Consider the following 23,356-nt stretch of genomic DNA (forward strand, 5'->3'; position numbering starts at 1 on the left):
ATGAAACACTTACTTAATACACGTTACAAGACTGCACGGTCTTGCAGACGGTCTTTCCCTTGCCGACCTCATCGACAACACAGGAACATTCCTTGCAGTGCACGATGTCGTCGTTGATCTGCCTGAGGATGCTCTTAAACACTTGCTCGGTCTGCCAGATTTTGGGGTTTGGTCTTGGGTATTCAAACGACTTCAAGTTGATTGCGACACCCTTTGTTTGGGTGATGACTTGAACGTATTCGTCATACTGTGGCAGCTTGTCTGAATATTTAGTCACATTGAACACTCCTTTCTTGGAGTACAGGAAACCGAAGGTGTCCACAGCAATTGCCTTCTTGAAACTGAGAAATACACAGATTAAGAAAAAAAAAAATGTTTAGGATCTGAGGGTAATTCTCCTTGGGTTCCTTGAACCCTCTACCATCCGCTCCTCGAGAGTGTCCATAGCTCTACAGGGAACGCTTCGATGAAACGTAAGTCAAAGTGCATGCTCTTTCTTTTCGTTTGAAAGTATGGTCGTTAAGTCAAGCCATTAATAATTTTCAAAAAATATCGAATTCAGTGCGAATATTTCAGCCAACTGAAAGTCGCAAACCCACAACCGCGCTAGCTTCGCGACAATTCGTAATTGTTTTGTTTTGAGTTACTGATAAAAATAATGGCTGGTACTCTGGCGTCACCATCCCGTCCTAATACAATCCCTCTCCCCCCTCCCCCCCCCTCCTTCTAGGTACACTCCTCCCCTACGAGCCCGAAACTGTGCTACCTTTGCGAGGATCATGAGTATAAAAATAGTACGAGTATAGCTAAAGATAATGACGACGACGATAATGATGATGATGATGATGATGATGATGATGGTGGTGATGATGATAATGATGACGATGATGATGATACAGTGGAGAACGATATAAGAATTATACGTGCTAGCCCCATCCAAAAAAAAAAAAAAAAAAAACATTACACACAGACAAAAAAGGGTTGGGGGTTAACACTAAAACTTACGGTAATTTTCCGATCACAACAAGCCTTGCGCTAATGTTTTTCAGCGTCTTGGAGACAGTTTCGTTGATCAGGCTACTGTGGTTCACTCGGATGCTGTTTGTGACCAGAATGATAAGCTTGGTGGCTCCTGGTCTAAATGGGTACTCAGATGCCTTCATCAAGCCAAGGTAGCCATCGCTATCTGGGAATTCTTTGTCACTGCGAATAAAAAACGCGAAGTCAATGGGAGTTATTAGACCCTTGTTCACAGGGTGGGAGGGGGGGGGGGGGGAACTCCCATATATAAGCTATATGCGCCGCTGTGTAGGTTTGGAGCTGTATTTACGAAGGTTTCCCAAGTTAAGATGTATCCCAAGTAATGATTGTTATTTCAACAATAGGGTTTTGTTAAGGAACAATACTTAGAGGGGCTTCGTTAATCTAGCCTTTGGTCCGTATGTTGGTTTGGTTGCATAGGCTGCGATAACCCGCATGTGTTTACCTGATGGGCCACATGGCGGCTGTCTATTTTACCGCAATACTTTGTGAATCTTAAACAGTCAATAGGCACATAGAGAGCTATATTTTTCTGCGAAATACGTCCTGTACTAACAACACTGTGTATGCTAGGTTTTTTTAGTAGCTTTTATTTTGTACGTCCTGTACTAACAACACTGTGTATGCTAGGTTTTTAAAGTAGCTTTTATTTTAAGTTAAGAGGCATGTCTTTACCTTTTAGCAAACTCCACATTCGAGATCACTCTCTCGTTGAAGTCCTTCGCGTCAACACTGAAGAATTGCCCTTTGATAGTTTGAGTGTGTCCGGGCCTGTGCAATGGGGCTTTACCGCTGAATCCTACCAGACCGAACCGCGGACGCATCCCGTTCTTCTTTAACTCTTGGTCGAAATGTTGGACGAAATCTGGTAACAGTTCGACCACCTGTTTCATGCCATCTCCCTCACTGGCCACAAAAACGACGTCCACTTGACGAGTGGGCGCTTGCTTCCAGGTAGAATTCTTCTCGTAAATAACGTCATCGACCTTGCAGGATGCTACGAAAAAACAAACAAATAAGAAAAAAAAGTATTGGGTTATTAGATCAACTTTCAGATCACTTGAACGTTGAGATCTTTCCAAGTTGCTCTAAATTTTGCGTCTGAGGACGAAATCCTTTGATCAGTCTGTGTAGCATTATTGGCGCGCTATGCAAGCCAAGGTTGTTCTAGCTTTTGCGTCTGTGAATGAAAACCTAAAGTGTGGCCATTCATACGACGGCTTCTGAGCTGTACTTTCCAGCGGTACTGTTCATTATGGTGTACAAGATGTTTCTAAATTTAAGTCTGTTGATGAATTACTAAAGTGCAACAATACAAATGAAAGCTTTTGGGTAGTGACGTGAAAATTTGAGAGAACAAAATTAAATATTACGTGGCACTTATTTGTGTAAATGACTCTTACAGCAATTTTCAGGCAAGGCCATCTCGATTCCATGACGCTTGCATTCCCGGATGTAGGCCGCAGACACGTTACAGTATACAGGGCTCATTGAGTCTTTGAGATCGCAGACACTGTATTCAGCCTCGCATGCAGACAGGAAGTCTTGTGGATTCACCTATAAAGATAAAACGAAGAGATTAGAAGGCTAAAGAATGTTTGAAAGTGAGCTTATGAGTTATGATTTTAGAATGGTTTGTACACCCGGACCGGCAAGACTGTGTGAGGGAGAAAACATGGTGTCCCAAATCCTCCGTTCGCGTACGCATTGTGCTTTGGGGAAGCAAATTCGGCCGTTTAAACTTTAAACGCGGACGGTTATGGAAGATATCTAAGGCCCGTGCGTTTCTTTATTCCCGCAGACATTTTAGTGCTTTGAAGAGGCAAATACTACGGCTGTACAAGTAAAGGTCAAAATTAAAGCTGTTTAGTGTGCCGTGCGAAATTTTCAAGATTTCCCAAGCACAAATTGTACAAAACTTCAGACTCGAGGAGACCGAGTGGCCGAATGGTTAGGGAGCGCAGAGGTCTTTAGACTACGAACAGCCTCCTAAGTGGGGTATAAGGCGAAGTTAGCTCGGTATGGGGGCGAGAAAGCTCGGCTCACTCCCTTCGCCCATTTTTCTCGTCGTCCTGTAACCCACTCGGGAGCCTGTTCACAGACTAGGTTGTCCTTAGTTTAAGTCTCATTCTGACCTATCTGGAATTGTTTCACGGTAGACACGCTTTCAATTACGTGGCCACGTTTGTAAAAGGCCAGCTGGTCTGATTCCTGTCAGTTGGAATTTTAAAGTTTCTAATTATTTGAGGAGTACCTTAATCGTATTTACGGTTTACATTTCACGTCAGTAGTTAGTACACTTAAAGATGGACTGAAGTGTCTGCATAAAAGACATCCTACCTTGGAGAAACATTTGCTGAGAGGCGAGGTTTTGTTCTCGAACAGCTCTTTGCAACGGTTGTCCGGTTTATACGGACAAATCTCAACCTCTCTTTTGACTTGGCACTCCTCGTCTCCACGCATAAGCCACGAATTGACAAAATCAGACGCTTTTGTTCTGTTCTTACCATTTGGAGAGAGCCAGTCATCGCTTGGCTCACCATTGTTGGTGCCAAGCAGACCTGAAGCGGAAGAAAACATTAGGAAGCGAGAATCAGATACAAGTTTATTTAAAACTCGAGAAAGGGTTTCAACAGGGAATGTAACCTCTCAAATTTCGTCCAAAGAAGCAAAGAAATATTCGGTTTTTACCTCTGTTTCCTGTGTATATACATGCTTTAGCGAATTAACGTTGGTTGACGTTGTTGGTTTAAAGTTTCAAGCTTGGGAACTGGTAAGGGTACAAACAAATCCCCCTCTCGGGTGTCGGTATGATAGAATGCAGGGGAAAACCAATCGTCTCTTTTCTCTTCTTCGTTAGCAGTTGCCGTTTAAGAAAACAATACCCACCCCAGACACCTTGTGGTTAGGCTTTATTGCGTAAGCTTGAATCTCTGATTACAACCCAGTGGATGCTAGGTTGAAATCTACACATACCAGCAGTTCTGTTGTGATAGAAACCAGAGACGATGTAACTGCAGATAAAGTGCTCCATGTCGCACTCGACAGAGAAGCCGTAGTCATTGGTAAGATTGATGTAAGGCCCGTCTCGGACAACAGTGGTATTCTCAAACTGCACTGGCAACTCGTCATACACTCTGTTCTCCTGGATGTTCATATTGTTCTCCTCAGTGATGCCCTGAGACATAACCAGACCATTTCTGTTGATCCTTACCAAAGCGTCTCTGGTAAGGATTCGGACGGAATCAGACGAAGCCGTGATGGTGAAGTTGCCGTCCTTGAAGTCACGTGCCACCAGGTACAGGCACTGGGGTTTCTTGAAGCCGGGGAAGCGGAAGTAGCGCTTGTCGAAAGTATAGAAGTGATGGCCTCCAAATATCATGGCCGTCGCATCTGTCGAGTGGAAAAAAGGAAAAATTGCAAACAGCTGTGATTTATTTTAAGGAAAATGGAAAGCGTGCTTGTTGCCTTAATCTTTTCTGAGAGGATAAAAGGGGTGGAAGGTGGGGTGGAGGGGGTTGCAATGACCTCTGATCACAATCCTAAATTCCCGTCTCTATTCTCTTCCCACCTTCTGGTTGTGGTTCTTATGATATTCCCCTTTGCTACTAAAGTAATGCAGTGCATGCTCCCATCATCCCACAAGCACTGCAGTAATTCAATCCTGCTCTCATCCCAGCCATCAAAGTTTTACCACATAACTGTGCACTTTAAAACGTGGGTCAAACTAAGTTGTGCCACTTTAATTACTCCCCTTCCTACGCTATCCCTTTCGCCAGCTCGCAACTTACTTTGCGGTTGAAGCCACTCCACGATATCCTCCGCCTTCAGCTTGCTCAGCATCTCCAATTCCCTTAGCGTGGTGAGCATCGGTGATACAGTCTTGTTAAAGTACTCACGGACGGTTTGGTTCAGCATGCACATCGTGTAGTTCCAAACATGCTCTGTGATGTTACATGTGTAATTCATCACATTGAAGTACATGTACTTGGGGAGATGGGCATAGTGGCACATCGTCTCGTTCACCAGGGAGCCATTGACGAAGCTGGCTGTAGTGTTGACCACAGAGAATGTTAGGTTGTAAACTGCCAGGGTCCAGTTCGTGGTGATGTTCACGGTCGTGATCGTCAGGTTGTACGTGCTGTTGATAAAAATAATTGGAAAAAAAATGATAAACGAAAATCTTGAAGTGATTGTAAATGAGCGTTATCCATAACCTTTCCCTCCCAGAAATAAACCAATATCCAATCAATATCCAATGCAGTTTATGATACTAGCTGGGAGCGCTTGTTTGGACATCAAGACATTTATCTTTGGTGATCACGCATTTCCTTTATTCTCATGAAGTACATGCTTGATCAAGTAGCGATATTGTAAGGAGAAATTACGTACTTACAACTATTGGAGTTAAAAGGGTTAATGGGACATGTATTAAATTGAATTAATTTACACGTGGTGCAGCTTCTGTGGTGCAGTTAATGTGCGCTTCAGTGCAGTTCAAAGTCTGTGAGTGATATCCTTAAGTGTGACCATTCTGATGAAACCTACTGATCTGTGATTTTAAATTTCTTTCTTCGTTCTATAAGAAAGCCCAAGTTTCTCTCTGTAAGTGACACGTAAAGTGAAACTGCTGCAATAAAAGTTGTTGGTCTTTATTGCGGCGTCATTAAATATGTGGTGCAATCTTTTGAGTCTCAAGTTGAACATTGACAGGTATGTTCCTGTGGAACTATTTATCTTGCTATACAAGGGGGTTTTAAGGTGTCGAGTTTTGTAATGAAAATCCATATTGTGAAGCAAAGCATGGTGGACCTAAGCTACCGTTTAAACTTGCTGATAATCAATTTTGTGAAACTCACTCACGTCGGAAAGGGGCTAACGATTACTTTCTTGTGCTACCTCATTTATCTTTTAACATTTGCAAATTACGCAAAGAGTCAAGCTTAGGTCAAGTAACCTGTTCAGGAAAAGCTCGGTGATGTTTCGAGTGAAATTCAGCGTCTTGGCCGTCAGGTTCATGTAGCTGTAGGTGAAGTTGTGGAACCACTGAGTGAAGTTCAATCGCATTTCCATCGGGCATCCAAAGCTGCTCTTCATTGTGTGCTCAGTTACACTGGTGTTGTATGGGAAGTTGGTTAGGAACCAAGTCATCACGTAGATATCATTCTGTATCGGGATAACCGTGTAGTTGACCAATCTGGGGAAGTAGTACCGTGTATAGTTCTGCCAGCTGTGGTTTCTCATTACGTTGATTACTTGGAACATTGTTGAGTTCCACTTCCTCAGAACAGGGCGCGTCCAGGGCATGCTTTTAAAGAGTAAACAACAAACATCAGTGAATCTAACATTTGACACCTTGTTCAGGAATGTCTTTTTGTCTTACTGGAGAAAAGGCAAGAATGAATTCTGTACATGTTTGAATACATGGAAAGCTCTGCCTGAACGTAGAGTGCTCGTTGTCGCCTTGAAAGTTTAGGTTTGTTGTTCAAATTCTCAAGCGCAACCACTGGTCCTTAGCCATGCAGTAGCTCTAACTTTTGAGTTTATAAAAAAAAAAAATTCTTGAATGATAGAAGCTATCAAGTACTGCCTATCGTGGAGTTTGTTGTGCTTTATAAAGTGTTTCTAACTTACGAGTCTGTGAAAGTAATCCAAAAGTATGACTATTCATTTTAACGTTACTAGCAGTACTTAATCGTGATGCTGTTTATTACGCTGCACGACATAGTTTTAACTTCTAAATTCCTACAGTGCGACTATTATTGAGGAGTACTTCCTCTTGTAGAAATGACTAGTAGAAATTACAGGAAACTTGATAATTTCATCCTTTGGTAAGACGAAAACCAGCAGATGAATGAAACCTATCCGACAACATTTTGCAAGTTACTAAGAAGAAAGCGATCAATTTCCTAACGTACATGTAGTGTGATCTCTCAGGGACACTGCTTCCAAGCAAACAAGTTCTTACCTGTGAGTCCAGTTGTTATAATGCTCAGTCAGATTAAGCAGCGCCCATGTCTCATTCAGAGGTTTGCTGAAGTTCGCTGAGGTCAGTAGTTGAACTGTCATGTTGTACAACTGGATGGTCATATTCTGGGTGCGGTTGATGTAAAGCTCGATGATTTCCTGCGTAGTCTTGTTGCTGGTCACGTTGAGGACGTTCACTGTGTCATTAAGCAGCATTACAACAAAGTCAGTCATGTTAACCAGCCACTCATGAGTCATGTTCACACGACAAGCTGTTGATCGCACAGTGGTGTTGTACACCTCGAGGGTTTTGTTGAACAGGCCTTCAATGGCCGCGTACAAGGTCGAATTGGCAGTGATGTTGTGAATTTGCATGGTGACGTCAACGGGGTAGTGAAGTAATGGTAGCAGCCATTCCAATGAAGTATTGTGGATTGTCAGGTTGTGGACAAGTTCGTATGTGAAGTTGAACACGCTTATATTCAAGACTTCTGTAAAGTTCTGCCAGACGGGGTAGACGACTCCCCCAAGGAAGGAAGAACTGTTGATGTAGCCCGTAATGTTCACTAGTATTTCCTTAGTAATGTTGTACAACACGGGGTGCGTGATGTTGAGGAAGTATTCAGTGACATTGTGGGTGAAATTTCTTAGAACCAGGCTCATGTTCACAAGAGTCTCTGTAAAGTTGACGGTAGCATTAAGAATCTCTATGGTGAGATTGTGAACCGCTGGAAGGTACGCCTTGAGATAGAAGTTCACGGTTCTGTTGGCAATTGTCAAGTTTCCTATCGCGCTGACAGTCCTATTCAGCCAGGCAGTAAGGTTGCGAGTGATGTTTCTTCCAAAGTCGGTCAAATTATAAATGTAGGCTTCGTAGGTCTGGTTGTACCAAGACATATTCCTGATCATGTTTGTGATGTTTCCGAGAACAGCTGTGGTGTTGACATGATCGGTGAAGTTCTGCAAGATCAAAATCAACTCTTCGGTGATGTTGGCAAGGCTGACATTGCTCTGCTTGATGTCGTAGGCCGCGTATGCCAGGTTGTAGTAGAAGCGAGTGTAGTTCAGCTGGCTACTGTTATCGTGGAAGTACCTGAGGTAATCTGCAGTGACGTTCGGTATGCTGCAGGAGGTGACGTTCAGAAGATGTTTGGTGAGATTGAAGATGTTCTCCGTGACATTTTCCGTAGTGTAGTTCCAAAGAAGGAGCTCGTGAGTGATGTTCTTCAACACGTACTTAAAGTGTGTGCGGAAAGTGGTCATGTTTGCACCATCCAAAGTCACATTCAGTGTGATGTTTGCTAGCTTGGTTGGGATATTGAAAGTGACATTGTTCAAAGCCCTCCAAGTACTTTTCACGGATGTCATGTTCAGTACGTCATAGATGATTGCGTCACCCCTGGCCTCCCTACTCCACTCCATATACATCTCAGAGCCATTGATCCTGTAGATGGTGTTATTAATGTGCGTTTCGTTCTGCGAGAATATTTTCAGGAAGTAGGTCACGTTCTGTGCGGTGACATTCAAGTAGGAGATTCTCTCAGTGGCGTTGATATAGAAGCTGACAGAGCCATTGAATGCAGTTTTGTTGTAGTGGTGCCACGTGCTTAGGTTAAAGAACGCGCTATGGGATACGTTGCAGGTCTTGGTGACAAACTCAATGGTACGGTTCCACATTGTCAGGTTAGACACAACGCTCGCGTTGCTGGCATGCCCATGCCACAGAAGCGTGTGGTTGTAGACAGTTACGTTAGCAGTAACGTTTATGCTGGAGTTGAAAGTACCAGAGCAGTTAAAGCTGACTGTGACGTTAGGAAGGACATCGATAGAGACATTGACGTGATTCAGTTCCTTGTTCCAGAAGACGGTGTGATTCAGGATCTTCTTGGGCTGGTATTGCACAACAGATGTGAGGTTGAACATCTTGGTTGAGTTCTTCAGGACACCCATCCAGCTAATTGTGCGGTTGGGAGAGTAGAACGAAGCATTGACGATGTGATGCAGTGATTCGTTAGTGGTCTTGTTAAAAATGGACACTTGGGCTCCGTAGGTTCGGTTGGAGAAGGTGAGATTGAGGATGAGCTCCTTCTTGGACGTGGTGTTGAAGAAAGTGAACATGAAAGTGTTGTTAACCACAACCTGTGTGCCGTTCTTGATCCTGTGCGTGATGTTGATGCTGCGGATTTGATCAACCTCAGGAAGGAGTTCCGTGGTGAAGAAAGTATGATTCAATTCTGCACTCCAGTTGCCCATCGAGAAATTGAAATGCAGATTCTTGGTTGTTGTGGTGTTGGAATAAGTGGCTGTCAGGTTGAAGACGGTTTGGTTGTAGTAGGTGCAGTTCACTAGTATTCCTCTTGAAGTGGAGTTTGCAAACCATGTTGTGTTCACCGTCGCTGTTGTATTCAAACTGGTAATGTTAAAAATCAACGACTTCCGTTCCGTTGAGTTCAGGTAGCTTAAGCAAGTCGCCAGGATGGTGAAGTTGTTGTGGGTACCATTATAGTAAGTGCTGTTTAAACAGATGCCTTTTTCCAAGGTGTGGTTCTTCATTGAACCAGACAGAACGATAGAGTGGTTGAGGTACGTGATGTTCAAACTCACATTCCTGAAAAGGTCGTTGTACATCCATGTGGTGTTCAAGGTGACCGATTTGTTCTGGTGTGTGACATTCAAGTGGCAAATCTTGATGCCACCAGTGGCATTTGTCACGGTCATGTTTAGCGAGCTTGTCTTGTTAAACATAGTCATGTTGCAATAGAACACAGTAATGTTTCTTTCCGTGGAGTTAACTTTGATATACGACTTGTAACACGACAGCATCTGAGTACTGTTGCTAGAAATGTTCACTTGGGTCTTGTACTCGTGGGTATTGTTCACGTAAGTCACATTGATGGTGATATTGTTGTTCAGAATTGGGGTGTTCCAAGCTGGGCAGCTAACATTCCAGGTAACGTTCGTACTACGATCGGTCATGTTGTGCAGGCCTTCGAGGAAAAACATGAGATTTAATGGACGGTGCGTGATGTTAAGAGTCATGTTCCCGGTGGTGTTACCATTGAGGTTCAATGACGTGTTGAGGTATAGCTGAGAAATGGTCGCGTTGTCTGTGGTATTCCATAACGTGGTGTTGGTCTCCAAGTGCCACAGGTGGGTGTCATTCTGCACAAAGAAAGTATGGTACAGCGATCGGTTGTAAACGGTCACATTAACTGCAAGGCCGTACTTGATCTTGTGGGTCATGTGGCACTTCCTGTGGAAGTAGAACGCGGTTAGGTTACGCGTGACATTCAAAGTGATGTTGACAGCCTGGGACGAGGGCATGCGGATGTAGTCGATAGTAGTTGCGTTTTCCTGGTGGGTTCCAAGGCTAACGTTCCAGCGTTGCATCTGTTCAGTGCGGTTGACAGTGATGTTGCAGAAGAACTTGCGTTCATAGGACGCCCCAGGAGTGCACACTGAGATTACGGTCTTGTTCGTGTACTTGTCTGGGTTGGTGACGTTCGCCTCTAATTTAATGCTGGTCAACAGAGGATCCGTTCTGTTCAGGTAGATGGAGAAGTTGGCAGGTCCGGTGAGAGGGAAGAACGGAGCAGTCTTGTTGTACCAGGCCACTGGAACGGATATGTTGGAGCACAGGTTCAGACCGAAGAGCTTGGTGCTGTTGAAGACGTCGGTAGAACAGATACCAGTCTACATTGGGAATGAAAACAGTGATCTAGTTTCATTCAAGTTGTTTTCCAAGGAAATCGTTCTAAAGTCATCATTTATGGCTATTCCTATCGTTGAACGTAACAATGCGTTTGTTTTGTTTTTGTTTAAGTTAAAATAATTCATACAAGGTGTCATGTTTCAGTTAACTAGGAATAAAAGTAAAACTAAAAAAAAGCAATTTTTTTCACTCTTAAAATCGGTTGCATGTCTTTGCTTCGTGTTCTGATTGGTTCAGTGTACTCGTGTCGTTGAAGTTTGGTCAATACAAATCTGCTATCAGTATTCAGTCAACGAAACAAAGAGGTTACAAAAGCAAAAAAAAGGAGGGGGGGGGGGAACAAACAAACAAGAAAATACAAAAAAAAATTATACTAATAAAATAAAAAACATACCGTGTTGCGATGTTCCACTCCACGAATTGGGGTCTGGACCTCATTTATATAATGGAAAAGAGCAGTTCTGTAACGGAAAACGGTGATTGATCAGTAATTACTTTCTCCTTTCAACATCTCTCATTGATTGGAAGACATTTCTGTATGCCTTTTTTGAGAATTTAAAAGTACAGTAGCATAATTTTCTTGTTTGTTGACTTTATTGATTGTCGTCACTTCTCTGCTTGAAACTACAATTTCAGGCTTTTTTGTGCGTGAATTTCGTAATTTTGTTAAATTGTCCGATCTTTGTTTGAAAAATCAGCGACCTGCTTTTAAATTACTCTTCTTCACCAACTAAACAGTACAAAAAATCCAAATCATTCTATTCGAAAATTGCCACTACAATAAGGTAGAAAACTTGGACGCTCTTACGTGATGTTCAAGATCTCTTGTGGTTTCTCGGTGACATTGACATGTGATTTCAGGCCCTCCTCCTCATTGTAAGTCATATTGCCTTGCAGTTCAGTGGACGTGGAGATGGAACCGTTCAGCAGAACACCAGCTGAGTAGTGGAATGCATCCAGAGTAACTTTACCAGAAAGAACAATGGCAGTGCTAGAAAGAAAACACAAGGAAAGTTATTTTCCTGATATTTTATATACTTATATCCTCCTGCTAATTCACTGCATTTTTATCCAGGCTTTGTAAGGTTTACCGAACAATCCGTAGGTAATTTTTCAAGGTGCTGAAGAGAAAAAATGTCTCACCGAAGAAGATACCAGGTTGGAATGGACCAGAATTTGGAAGCGTCAATGGGAATATTAAACGCAAGTCTGCATTTTGGTAAAAGGCAGAAAACTAGAATACTGAAAGCAATAAACAGTTTTGTTTGGCTGCGGATGACTACGGTGGAAACCAATTATGACTTACAGTTCCTTCGAATAATCAAGTGGTACCTTCCCCTTCGTGATCTTGGAAACATTCTTGGATGAGCGAGAGTTTCTCTTGTGTGATTTGTCCAGAGCTTCGACAAAAATGACCAGCAGTATAATTACCTTGGTTTGACCGTTCCCTTAACAACTGCTTTCTTCTTTCCCCAGAACATGCCCAGCAGATCAGCTTTGCCTTGCACGTGTACACTGCTGACAGAAGTGCCGTTGATACTAAGGTTCAGAGGTATTCCAAGGCAGGTCGGGACGACATAGCTCTCCTCTAGGAACATGATACTCTTGGTGTACGTTTTGTCGATACCTTTAGACAACCACCGCAACAACTCGATGATATCGGCCAACGGAATGTCATCTTCCTCTAGCCACTCGAGATCTTTCAAGGTGAATAGGTCGAGTTCATTTCCAAACAGTTTAACTGACAGCAGACCGCTGGGCGTCATTTTGCGCAGGTTCATCTGTGTGATGAAATAAACCGACAATAGCTGTAATTTTGCACGCTCATTTTCAGTAACAAACAACAGCCCTTATAATATGGCGTATTATTTTGACTCTTCATTCAAATGAAGGCTACCAAGCAGTTCTTTCCAGTGGTGTTGTCTATTATGCCCAACAAAGTGTTTCTACCATTATTAAGGTTTATGAATGTGTACTGAAGAGTGAAATTTGCGATGAAAAACTATCGAGCAGATAGGTAGGTAGTTTCTGCGGGGCTGTTTATTGTGCTGTATAAGGCGATTCTAGGTTTGGAGTTTGGAACATTTTACCTCTGCCACCGCCTCAGAAGGAAAAGAATATAAGCTCTATTAGCGACAGTTGACATGTTCTTTGTAAGAAAAAGTAAAGAATCTCACTTTCTTATCTAGTTCTTCCACATCAATCAGGTTGTCAGTGCTCCTCTTCCTCAGCTTCCTGGCTTCATTTTCTAGGGGATCTGGTTTCTGCAAAAGCTCTTGGATGTGGTTATCAGGGAAGTACCCATTGGGTCCAAACAGCTTCTCCCAGATGATCTCCAGTCCCTCAAACCGCGCCATTGTCTCCAAGACCGGGAAGGCTCCACCCCACAAGTCCATGGTAATATTCAGTTCTCCACTGCGCGGAAGCAGGCTCTCGGGATGGTAGATCACCTGGCTTTCTGCGCTGAAGCCAAGATTGCTTTCCTCTGGAAAAGGAGATCAAAAGGCGAACAGACATTAGAAAAAGAGATTTCAAACTTGTCAGGAAGAGGGCCAGTAAGGAACGAAGAGCGTGAGGTAGTAATTGGGTGGGCGAGGGAGGGAACAAGCGAGCTTTTGAGCAAGGCGAGTTAGTGAATTTGTGAGCGAGCGAGTATTTGTGGGAGTGAATGAGCGTGTTAGTGTGCGCGCGTGGGTGAGAGCATGATAGTGAGAAAGGTCAAAGCAAAGAAGCGAAAAAGGAATTTACTGACTTTATTAAGGAAGCAAGTAAAAAATACCACCACATCAAAATCGTACCATTTAGATAACTCTTCTGCATAAAGCGGGACTTGTATGTCGTATTGAATTCACGCAAGGGCACTTGGCGCTCCTTCAGGGCTTTCTTGATTAGTTCGTTTAGCCTGGTGAAAAACACATTGAGAAGAAAATTGACTTAAAGAGGCTTTTCAGCTAACGTGTCTCCAGTCAAATAAAAGCGCTTGAACATCATTTTTCTAAGGTGCTGTTTATGATGTGATTCCAAGTGGTTCTAACTTTGAAGTCTGTGGATGAAAGATTTTGAACCGCAGTTTTTTCCTGTGGTGTAGTCTATTATACGGCACGAGCTGGTTCAGTTTTCCGTGTGTGAGTGAAAAAAAAAGTCACAGGTTGTCAAGCAAAAAGAACCTACTTTTTGCCATAAGTTGGCTCCACGGAGTCATTCATCTGCTTGAGATGGGAGCTCACAAAAGCACCAACTTGAGTGTTGATTTCTTCGTCCAGCACCTCGGCCACGTGCTTCACAATCTGCTCAGTAGGATATTTCATCAAAGCCAGGTACGCCTGGAGCCTCACTTCGGGGTCTTTGCCATAATCGCTGAACACATCCCATTTCAAAGACTTCCACGTGTCGGGGCAAAAATGCATGCGTCTGATGGTCTCTATGGCAACCACGGAGACATTGAGGTAATTGGCACCTTGCGAGCACTTCACGAGTTCTGTTGCCTTGGACCGCATTCGTCCAGCGTTTCCGATGGCTTTTAGAATGATGATGACGTCATCGACGGTTTCCGGTGTCGCATCGCAGTGCTGTGGAAGTTGTCCTTCCAGGTAGTCTACAGCCTCCATAACTTCAGAGAACTGAAACGGGATTCCGCGTCATAGATCAATGGCAGTTCAACAAAACAACCAGTAAGGGTATCTACACTGAATAAGTCGGTAAAAGCTAACGGAATTGGGAAGGAGTCAAACTCTTACACACAAAGTAACTGGTTAGAACGTTTTTTATTAAATCCCTAAATTTACGTTGAAAGCTCTTTGTTTCAGAGTTTGTTTGCCGGACAGAACAGGAAGTGTTATCCACAACGAGTCTTGTTAAGTATAGATAACGAACTTATCCCAGCAAAGACCGTATATCCATTATTTCGCGACCTCAAAAATGACCTTTCAATACACTGTAGAACTACTTACAGAATCGCTTGTGCATTGCTGTGGTTCTTGTTCGCAGTACTTTCTGATCATGTTACCAAGGGACAAGAGGGTGGTCTTAGGGAGGTTGTCCTTTAGTTGCAACAGATCCTAAAAGGAAATACAAGCAAATAAGGACGTTCGAATTAAACGTTATGCTACTTGTAGCTGTGCTGACTTCCACAATCACTTTCGTTTTCCTCTGAAATAAATTCCTGTAAATACTGCATATGTTTCTGTATTTGCTAGACTTCCAACTTCCCTACCCAAACACCGTCAATCCTTTTTCCGAAGTGAAACGTTGGCTTGTGAAAAGCGGACTAGTCAAATCAAAGGTCCTGAGCAAATCTTCCTCCCTTGTGAAAATTTTTCCGAGATCTCGCCGAGATCTTGGCCGAGATCGCGGGCGAGATCTCGGCGCGTTTTTGGCCGCCGAGATTTTCATCTCGCCGCGATCTCGGTCGAGATCTCGGCGAGATCGCGGCCGAGATCTCGGCGCGTTTTTGGCCGCCGAGAGTTTTTATCGCGCCGCGATCTCGGCCGAGATCTCGCCACTAATCTCGGCGCGTTTTTGGCCGCCGAGATTTTCATCTCGACGAGATCTCGGCCAAAAACGCGCCGAGATTAGTGGCGAGATCTCGGCGAGCCAAAAACGCGCCGGGATCTCGCCAAATCTCGGCGGCCAAAAACGCGCCGAGATTAGTGGCGAGATCTCGGCAAGATGAAAATCTCGGCGGCCAAAAACGCGCCGAGATCTCGCCAAATCTCGGCGGCCAAAAACGCGCCGAGATTAGTGGCGAGATCTCGGCAAGATGAAAATCTCGGCGGCCAAAAATGCGCCGAGATCTCGCCAAATCTCGGCGGCCAAAAACGCGCCGAGATTAGTGGCGAGATCTCGGCAAGATGAAAATCTCGGCGGCCAAAAACGCGCCGAGATCTCGCCAAATCTCGGCGGCCAAAAACGCGCCGAGATTAGTGGCGAGATCTCGGCAAGATGAAAATCTCGGCGGCCAAAAACGCGCCGAGATCTCGCCAAATCTCGGCGGCCAAAAACGTGGAGAGATTAGTGGCGAGATCTCGGTGAGATGAGAATTTCGGCGGCCAAAAACGCGGCGAGGAATCCCTGGCAGGATCTCGGCGAGCGAGCCGCAGCGGTGTACTGAAAATTTGATCGTCAGGGCCCAGTTGTTCGAAGCCCGATTAAGTTAATCCTGGATTAACGCAAACTTTGACTCGAGCGTAACTGCTAATCAACAAAGATTCTTCGAAAAGATTTTTGGCCCTCAGCTTTTACTTAGACTTTTCTTTACCTTTAGCTCGAAATTAGCGAGGGCGATGAAAAGCGCCGATTAACTTCTAATCGTGGATTAGCGTTAATCGGCTTTCGAACAACCCGGCCCCAGACGTGAAAGTAAAGCTTTTTGGTTTGAAATTCTTAATCAGCGGAATAACATTGGAAGGATACTCATAACCAAACTACGTTCTCAAGACGCCCCTAAGCATTTTCCACGAAAAAGTGAATATATAAATTCTGTAAGTAAACAACCACTTAACTTACTTTCTACCGTATCATTTGAATCATTACAGCTGGGAAATCTGGACAAAAGAGCGAAACTAAGCGGTAAGCTTATGATTTAAATGAATTATGCCAACTAACTGCTTCAAATTGAAAACGAATATAGAAGTTGTGAATCACCAACAATTTATTTCAAAAATTTTCCCTTCGAGGTTTCGAGTTATAAAGATGAAATCGTTCGTGTAGATAATTACGCTTTGTGAAAGCTTTTATCGATTTCTAAACTCTTTTACTCTCAGTGTTTCTTTAAGCTATTAAGTAAGATGAAATACGGATAAATAATATAAGAAACTAACCTCTTTCTCAATCAAGACATACAAGGCTGTGGAAGAAAGCCATTAAAATCTCAATTCTCGCGCAAACTTGATGGTCACTTCCACTGAGTTGATTCTTAACACGCTTATAGCTTAACGAGCTTGAACATCCCTTTAGCAAATTTTAAGTCCTCCGTCTTCAGCACCTTAATTATCCAGGACATTCCGTAAAAAATGTACGGTGACTGAGTTCATAGTGTGCAGTTCAGTTTAGTTCAGTTAGTTCGGGTACCGTAGTTTGTTAACTTAATCAGCATCATTTTAGTTGACCAGTGCCCATCATATCCCTTGTGTGCTATTCTCCGGTTGACCACAGGCTTTTTTTATCATGATTTCCAGCCATAAACGAATGGTTAACTTGTCATGAAGCTTAACTTTTCATATTTAATTTTTGTGGCCTCGCAAGCCTCAACTTTCAGTCAAACTTTTTTTTAGCTTACGCGAGCATCGCCGGGTGGCGTGATTGAATTAACCAATCACATTGCCCAATTCACGTTGTTGTTGGGGACTTTCGCGCCATTTGTCAAGTGGCAAGCCGCGGAGACGGCAAGTTGTTTACGAGGATTGAGAGACAGATTGTGAGGGAAAAGAGCACAATCAAAAAATGTCGACAACTGAAGACAGTGTAATGAAAAGGGAAAGAACGCGTTTTCAAAAATTGTGCTACCTGTACCGAAAAATCGTTCGCAGCAGGCATTACGACATGACTGAAACGGCCTTTTGAGGGACAAAAATTGCCTTAAAAGGTGAGTTAAAGATTTAGACAATAAAACGATAAGATTATCAGGTCAATGAATTCATTGTATGATAGTAAATAAGTATGTTAACGAGCGTCCGGTATGAGTAGCGTTCCTCTCACTTTTATCTTAAGACGCGCACTAATATTAATCTGCCGAAGCGCGATCTCGGCCAACAATTTAAATCAATTAGTTAAAGCTCATCAATTTCCAGTTATAGCATGAAAAAAATGAAAGCAAATAATATTTTCACCGAGGGTTAAGCTGAAGTTTTAACTCATTCAAGCTCATAACTTAATCCTTACCACTGAAGAGTTCACATGTCTTCGTTTCGAATCTGGCGAAGATCGCGGTGTCTTGTCGAGATCGTGGTTGTCTCGGCAAGATTTTGGTTTTCTCGCCGAGATCACATTTGTCTCGGCGAGATCTCGCCTGTCTCGGTGCCCCTAAAAATCTCGCCGCGAATCTCGCCGAGATGGAAGACGCAACCGCAATCTCGGCGAGATATCGCTGAAATTTTTCGCCCTCTAAAAATCTCGCCGCGAATTACTGAAATCTCGCCGAGATCTCGCCTCCCTCGGCGAGATTAACGCAATCTCGGCGAGACCTCGCTGAAAGTTTTGCCCTCTAAAAATCACGCCGAGAATTACTGAAATCTCGTCGAGATCTCGGTTACCTCGGCGAGATCTCGCCTACCTCGGCGAGATTAACGCGATCTCGGCGAGATCTCGCAGAAATTTTTTGCCCGCTAAAATTCTCGCCGAGAATTACTGAAATCTCGGCGAGATCTCGGTCAACTCGCCGAGATCTCGCCAATCTCGGCGAGATAACCGAGATCTCGGCGAGATCTCGCTGAAATTTTTGCAAGGGCTAGGGCGCTATTGTTCCATACTGCAAAAGGTGGTTCTTACTTTTGATTCCATGAATAAAATCCCTAATAAGTGACCGTTCAGATGAAAATTATTGAGCAGTTCTTTCCTTTCCTTTCCCTGCTGTACAAGATGACTTGGTTGATATCAAATTCTAAACAGTTTTACGTGGTACTGTTTGTTATGCTTTACAGTGCGGTTCTAACTGAGCCCGTGGATAAAATCGTTCAAACGAAAGCTACTTAGCAATACTTCCTAATCGTACTGTAGTTTTACCGCTTGAGTCTGTGGAAACAATCCTAAAGTGTGACCATTTTTAAAGCTAGGGGCAGCACTTTCGGACCGTGATTCTGTTTGTTATGCTGTACAAGGTGGACCTCTCTTTGAAGTCTGTGGATGAAATTCTAAAGTGTGACCATTTAAACAAAAGCTACTGAGCAGTACTTTCCTGTGGTGCTATTCATTACGCTGTACAAGGTGGTTCTAAATTTTGAGTTTGTGCCGGGATAAAATCTTAGAGTGTGACCATTCAAACGAACGGTACTGAGCAATACTTCCCAGTTTGCTGCTTATTATGCTGTACAAAGTGATTTTCAATTGTAAGTTTGTTGATAAAATGCTTAAAGTTTCAAAATTCAAATCGTGCTGCAGTGGTTTAAACGTCTCTAGGTCTTTCGCCGAAAGACTCCTGTGCACCAAATGTTCTAAGAAAACTTCAAATGTCCACTTTGAAAAGTTTGCACTCACATCTAGCTCGTTTAATTTAGTACGTGATCTTAAGACCACCTTGTTCAAAGAAGATCCGGATCGACCAGTGTCTAACATGTTTAAGCGTGAAAACTATGCCAGAAGAAAGGTCAACTTTCCGACTGCGCAAAAAGAAACGTGGGAGGAGGCACACTCACCACTAATTCCGTAAAGAGGTACGGAGACGGCTTTTGCACGGCGTTTATTCCAGACAAGAGCTTCGGCACGTGTTCAGATTTGACTACTTGATCATAGTCCCTGATTACCTCAATGATGTACCTCACGCATGGAGCGGTACCGCATTGAGTGACAGCGTCAACCAAATACGATCTGAGAGAATAAAGAAAGAAAACGAAATTGAACTACTTTGAATATGGCTAAAGTAAAAAAAAATTAATAATAAATAATCAATCAATCAACTAATCAATGAAATTTTTGGGTCGAAGCAAACCCTTGTGTTCATTAATAGGGTGAATGAAAGATATGTTCAGTTGTGGAACTAGGAATTGTGTTGTGTACAGTAGTTCTCATGTTTGATTCTGGATGAAATTACCATGCATTTAAAATAAACTGAAGGATACGGCGCAATAAATTTTAGTGGTAGTTTAATTTGAAAATGTGCCGTATAACATGGTTCTACTGTGAGTCGGTGGATGAAAGCCTAATTCCAAGAAAACGCAAACGCAAGCTATTGGCAAGCCATTTTCTGTCATACAGTTTGTTCGTTTTTGTTTCGGTTTTAATTTCTTAATTCTTTTGCGTCAAAATATTGATAAAGTTGTCCATTTTAGTGTTTGGTACCATTAGAAAGTAAGAAGATTAAAGTGCCCGTGCCTTAAAAACTTTGCACACACGTCATCCACTTTTTCAAATCTTCGCAGCAAAACCAGATGATTTACGACTCTTATTACTCAATCAGAGAATTTGGAAAAATTTTTAGTGAGCTAGATGTACTTCTCTGACAAAAATTACAGCAGCTATTTCAGTTGCATTGTGTCTTCAAGGAGAACTTACTGTAATTTTTTACATTGCTTGTCGGAGTACTGCATGTCGGCACCATCATCGCAGTTGTAAAATTGAGTCCACACGTCCCTAAGAGCTGGCACGCCCAGTTTCCTCATCGCGAACACAAGCGTGGTAAATTTAGCTGCGGTGATTGGTTTGCTTTCATTGATGGGTAGGACGGTGATTAAGTCTTCAAAAATGGCTTCTACTTCCTGGGGATTATCTTCAAAAACTGGTTCTTCTTCTTCGGGGACTGTATGCTCGTACAGCAGGGAGGACGTTCGTCTCTCTGTTAAGCGAAAATAAAATAACGTCAACTTGTAATCGTAGTAAAACAGCCGAGACGTATTTAAAAAAAAACGACTAGGAGAACGTTTCTCCATAACAACAGAAATAAAGGAAGGAAGGAAGGAAGAACCCCTTTCTTACCTCCTCGTTCGTAATCAAAGAACATAGTCATTTGTGTAGACTCCAGAGTCATATTCAAACTGCAATTAAATTGACACATTTTATATTAGTCTACGAATAATAAGTTGGATAAATTGCCTGTGACTAGCGTGACAGTATTTGTCACACCAGCTCAGTAACAGCCGTAAGGACGCTTCTAGGTACGTTGGTGGGTCAAGCGTTGGGAAGTGAGTCTGGAAAATGAAATTACAAGGTGCAACCAGACTGAAAATAATGGTAAACAGATAATACGACTATCACACTTTTTCCGTCACGGATGCAAGATAATAGACTAAGTAAGAAACTAACATGCAATTCCTGATACAGCTACAAGGTCATGGGGCAACAATGGAATACTTACGTGACATTGGTTGTCACACCAGCACCGTTATAGCTGAATGGTCTCAAGAGGTGTGTTTCGTTACATTCCACGGTCTTGATGTTGGCCCCCACAATGTAACGGCAGAAACTTGTGGAGTTCAATGGGCTCTGAATCGACTAAAATAAGGAAACAAATGCTTTTTACGAGACTTGGTAGTATACAATTAGATCTTCTCTTGTCATCCTTTATTTTGGACTCTAAACCAGTGCTCAGTTGAGCTTTGTATATTTTTTGATTCAGGTCGGTCTTTGAAAATTAAAAGAATGCTGTTATAAGTGTTTCTCTATACCTTACAAAAAAATTGACAAAAAATACAGAAAAAACTTAGTAACTTTTACATTTGAGAGTGTTGACATGAAGTCGACAAAACGCTGTTCTTTTTTAACGCGTTTTCATTCTATAAAAACGGAAAACGATCTGGAAAAATCAAGATGGATTCAAAAAGAATTTTTCAAGAAATGAAACCATTTGCAAAAGGCCGAATGGAAGTTGTAAAGAGACAGTTTAAATTGCAAGAATTCGACACTCGTCGTTTTCGATAGAGCATTCTACCCCCCTTTATGAGGTAATGTTCCTGTTACGAGGATGGGATTACTATGGATTTGCTCCAATTTACACTTGTTTTAATTTAAGCAGAAATCTACTTACAGAGTTCACGTTGTACATGACCGGGTTCAGCCTGGTGTTGTTGTGTGATCGGTTGTTACACTGAGACAGATTTTTTGTCTTGGTAATTTCCGTCTCTGTTTCTTTGACGCTCACGATCTTGTACTCAGATGAACAGTTTCCAGACACATCAACCTGCGCAGGAGAATAAGCAACGCATTTTATTTGTTCGTTTCAGTTTTGGGAGTTGGACGTTTTCAAACGTAACCAGTCTCGTTTTAAAGGCAGTGTCACCTATTGTGATGTTACTTTGAATGGCCAAAAAAATAATTGAATCGACGGAATCGTTAAAATAATGGTACAGTTTTCTTCTAGTGTATTTTGGAGAAATTGCTAACAAACTGATTATTTGAGAACGATGTATTATTTAGTAAGTGCCACAGGCATACTCGGAAAAAAAATCCGAGTGCTCTTATCAGGAGTCGAACCTAAGATCTTCCGATTACTAGTTCGGATGCCCTACCACTGAGCTACAGGAGACTCGTGGGAGCTAAGGCCACTAAACTAGGTACATGGGACAAACATCCTGCATACTGCTAGGACTGGAACTAATTATAGTTTTTTTCTTCCTAGGAGCAATCATTTAATGTTTAATGTCTTCTCTGTTCTCTAAGAGCAATTTGATGTCAGTATCAAGGTACCTTCTCAAATATTTAAACAGGAGGATGTAAAATTCCTTACCTCGGGGATAAGTGTTCGTTTTTCCTCCGTAAACTGAAGTTGCAGAGCACTCAACATACCACGTTTGATGTTGGTAACATACACAGGTTCCGACTTGTGAGGAGACACGACCTCAAAGCGGCCGTTGTTTTCAGTAAAGAACAAGATGTTCTCCTCAAGAGCACTCTTGAAACTCTCCTCGTTAGGAGATGGCTTGAATTTCTTCTCATCTTCTGGCGAGGACTCCAACAGTTTCACATCCGAAACCTGCCAAGAGAAGTAAAATCGTAATAGTGTGAGCCTATTAAAATTCAAAATGATTCTGTCACGCAACGCTACACCATGTAGGTAAAACGTTGCGTGACAGAGCGAAGTGACGCGTGACATATAACGTTAGCCCAATTCAGAAGGGCAGATTTTAAAATGGAAAGGTCTTCGACCCCTCAACTTTAAAGCTAAAGGACAACAATGCTAACAAATTGTCGTGCATTTTCATTGATTTCTTTACACATCAATATCTGATGAATTGCTGAATGTTCTGTCATACACTTTGTTTCTTTTATAAGAACCTTTTTTATAAGAACGTTGAGGCTGAGATTAAACAAAATTTTAAGAACGTATTAAGAACGTTCCTCAGGCTGAGACTCGATTAAGAACGTTTTTATTTTGCTATAAATCTGTATATAAAATCAAGGTAACAAATGAAAATTAGCCAAAATACTTAAGGGCATGTTTTGTATAACATTAGCAAAGGTGACACACATCTCGGTTTGTCATAATCAGCAGTTCTTGATACCATATCTCAGCACGTCCGCGTTGATTTACTGAAAATACATGTAATTTACCATGTAATTTAAGAACATCTTGAGAACGTTTTCAGCCTCAAATCGCAAAAAACTATAGGAACGTTCAGCCTCAGCTCCAAAATTAGACGTTCTTATAAAAAAACAGAGTGTATTACATCCTATTGATGGTGTGCTAATATTGTAAAATCAAGAAAATGAAAGAAAATACTCTCTTTATCCTTGTGTCCTTCATTTTAGATGCTGGGATGATGAATTAAAAAACAGGTAGGAAGCGACGGCAGTAAACCTGCACCTTTCAAAAGCTCTGTTTTCACTGGACCCTGATAACCTGCAGCGGCATTGTTTTTTAGGGTTGGTAGCATTGTTCTGTCGTTCGATCTTTTGTCCTCTCGACCAACCATGCAAGAGCTTGCAAATGGCACAGGTCGCCCCAGGGACGGTCAAATACCATCTGATTAATCTAGGTGAATTATGAGTTAA

General features: G+C 42.5%; 1 protein-coding gene across 1 annotated transcript in view; it reads right to left on the reverse strand.

Moving 5' to 3' along the window:
* Positions 1–23,356, reverse strand: part of LOC146467425 (uncharacterized) — a 29,042-nt gene that overhangs the window by 1,033 nt on the left and 4,653 nt on the right. The window contains exons 4-25 of the mRNA XM_085125930.1: positions 22,092–22,337; positions 21,393–21,545; positions 20,724–20,860; positions 20,345–20,403; positions 19,925–20,204; positions 19,069–19,240; positions 14,671–14,778; positions 13,892–14,340; positions 13,519–13,622; positions 12,898–13,205; positions 12,152–12,501; positions 11,529–11,711; positions 11,115–11,181; positions 7,010–10,701; positions 5,999–6,349; positions 4,833–5,182; positions 4,018–4,434; positions 3,382–3,602; positions 2,445–2,598; positions 1,717–2,038; positions 1,006–1,203; positions 14–341 (exon numbers count right to left, since the gene is read on the reverse strand). Of these exons, the coding sequence (XP_084982056.1) occupies positions 14–341; positions 1,006–1,203; positions 1,717–2,038; positions 2,445–2,598; positions 3,382–3,602; positions 4,018–4,434; positions 4,833–5,182; positions 5,999–6,349; positions 7,010–10,701; positions 11,115–11,181; positions 11,529–11,711; positions 12,152–12,501; positions 12,898–13,205; positions 13,519–13,622; positions 13,892–14,340; positions 14,671–14,778; positions 19,069–19,240; positions 19,925–20,204; positions 20,345–20,403; positions 20,724–20,860; positions 21,393–21,545; positions 22,092–22,337 (8,649 nt within the window). The remainder of the gene's footprint in view (positions 1–13; positions 342–1,005; positions 1,204–1,716; positions 2,039–2,444; positions 2,599–3,381; positions 3,603–4,017; positions 4,435–4,832; positions 5,183–5,998; positions 6,350–7,009; positions 10,702–11,114; positions 11,182–11,528; positions 11,712–12,151; positions 12,502–12,897; positions 13,206–13,518; positions 13,623–13,891; positions 14,341–14,670; positions 14,779–19,068; positions 19,241–19,924; positions 20,205–20,344; positions 20,404–20,723; positions 20,861–21,392; positions 21,546–22,091; positions 22,338–23,356) is intronic.

Source organism: Pavona decussata, unplaced genomic scaffold (assembly GCF_977016875.1).
Source record: "Pavona decussata unplaced genomic scaffold, jaPavDecu1.1 SCAFFOLD_136, whole genome shotgun sequence".
NCBI classification, from domain to species: Eukaryota; Metazoa; Cnidaria; class Anthozoa; order Scleractinia; family Agariciidae; genus Pavona; species Pavona decussata.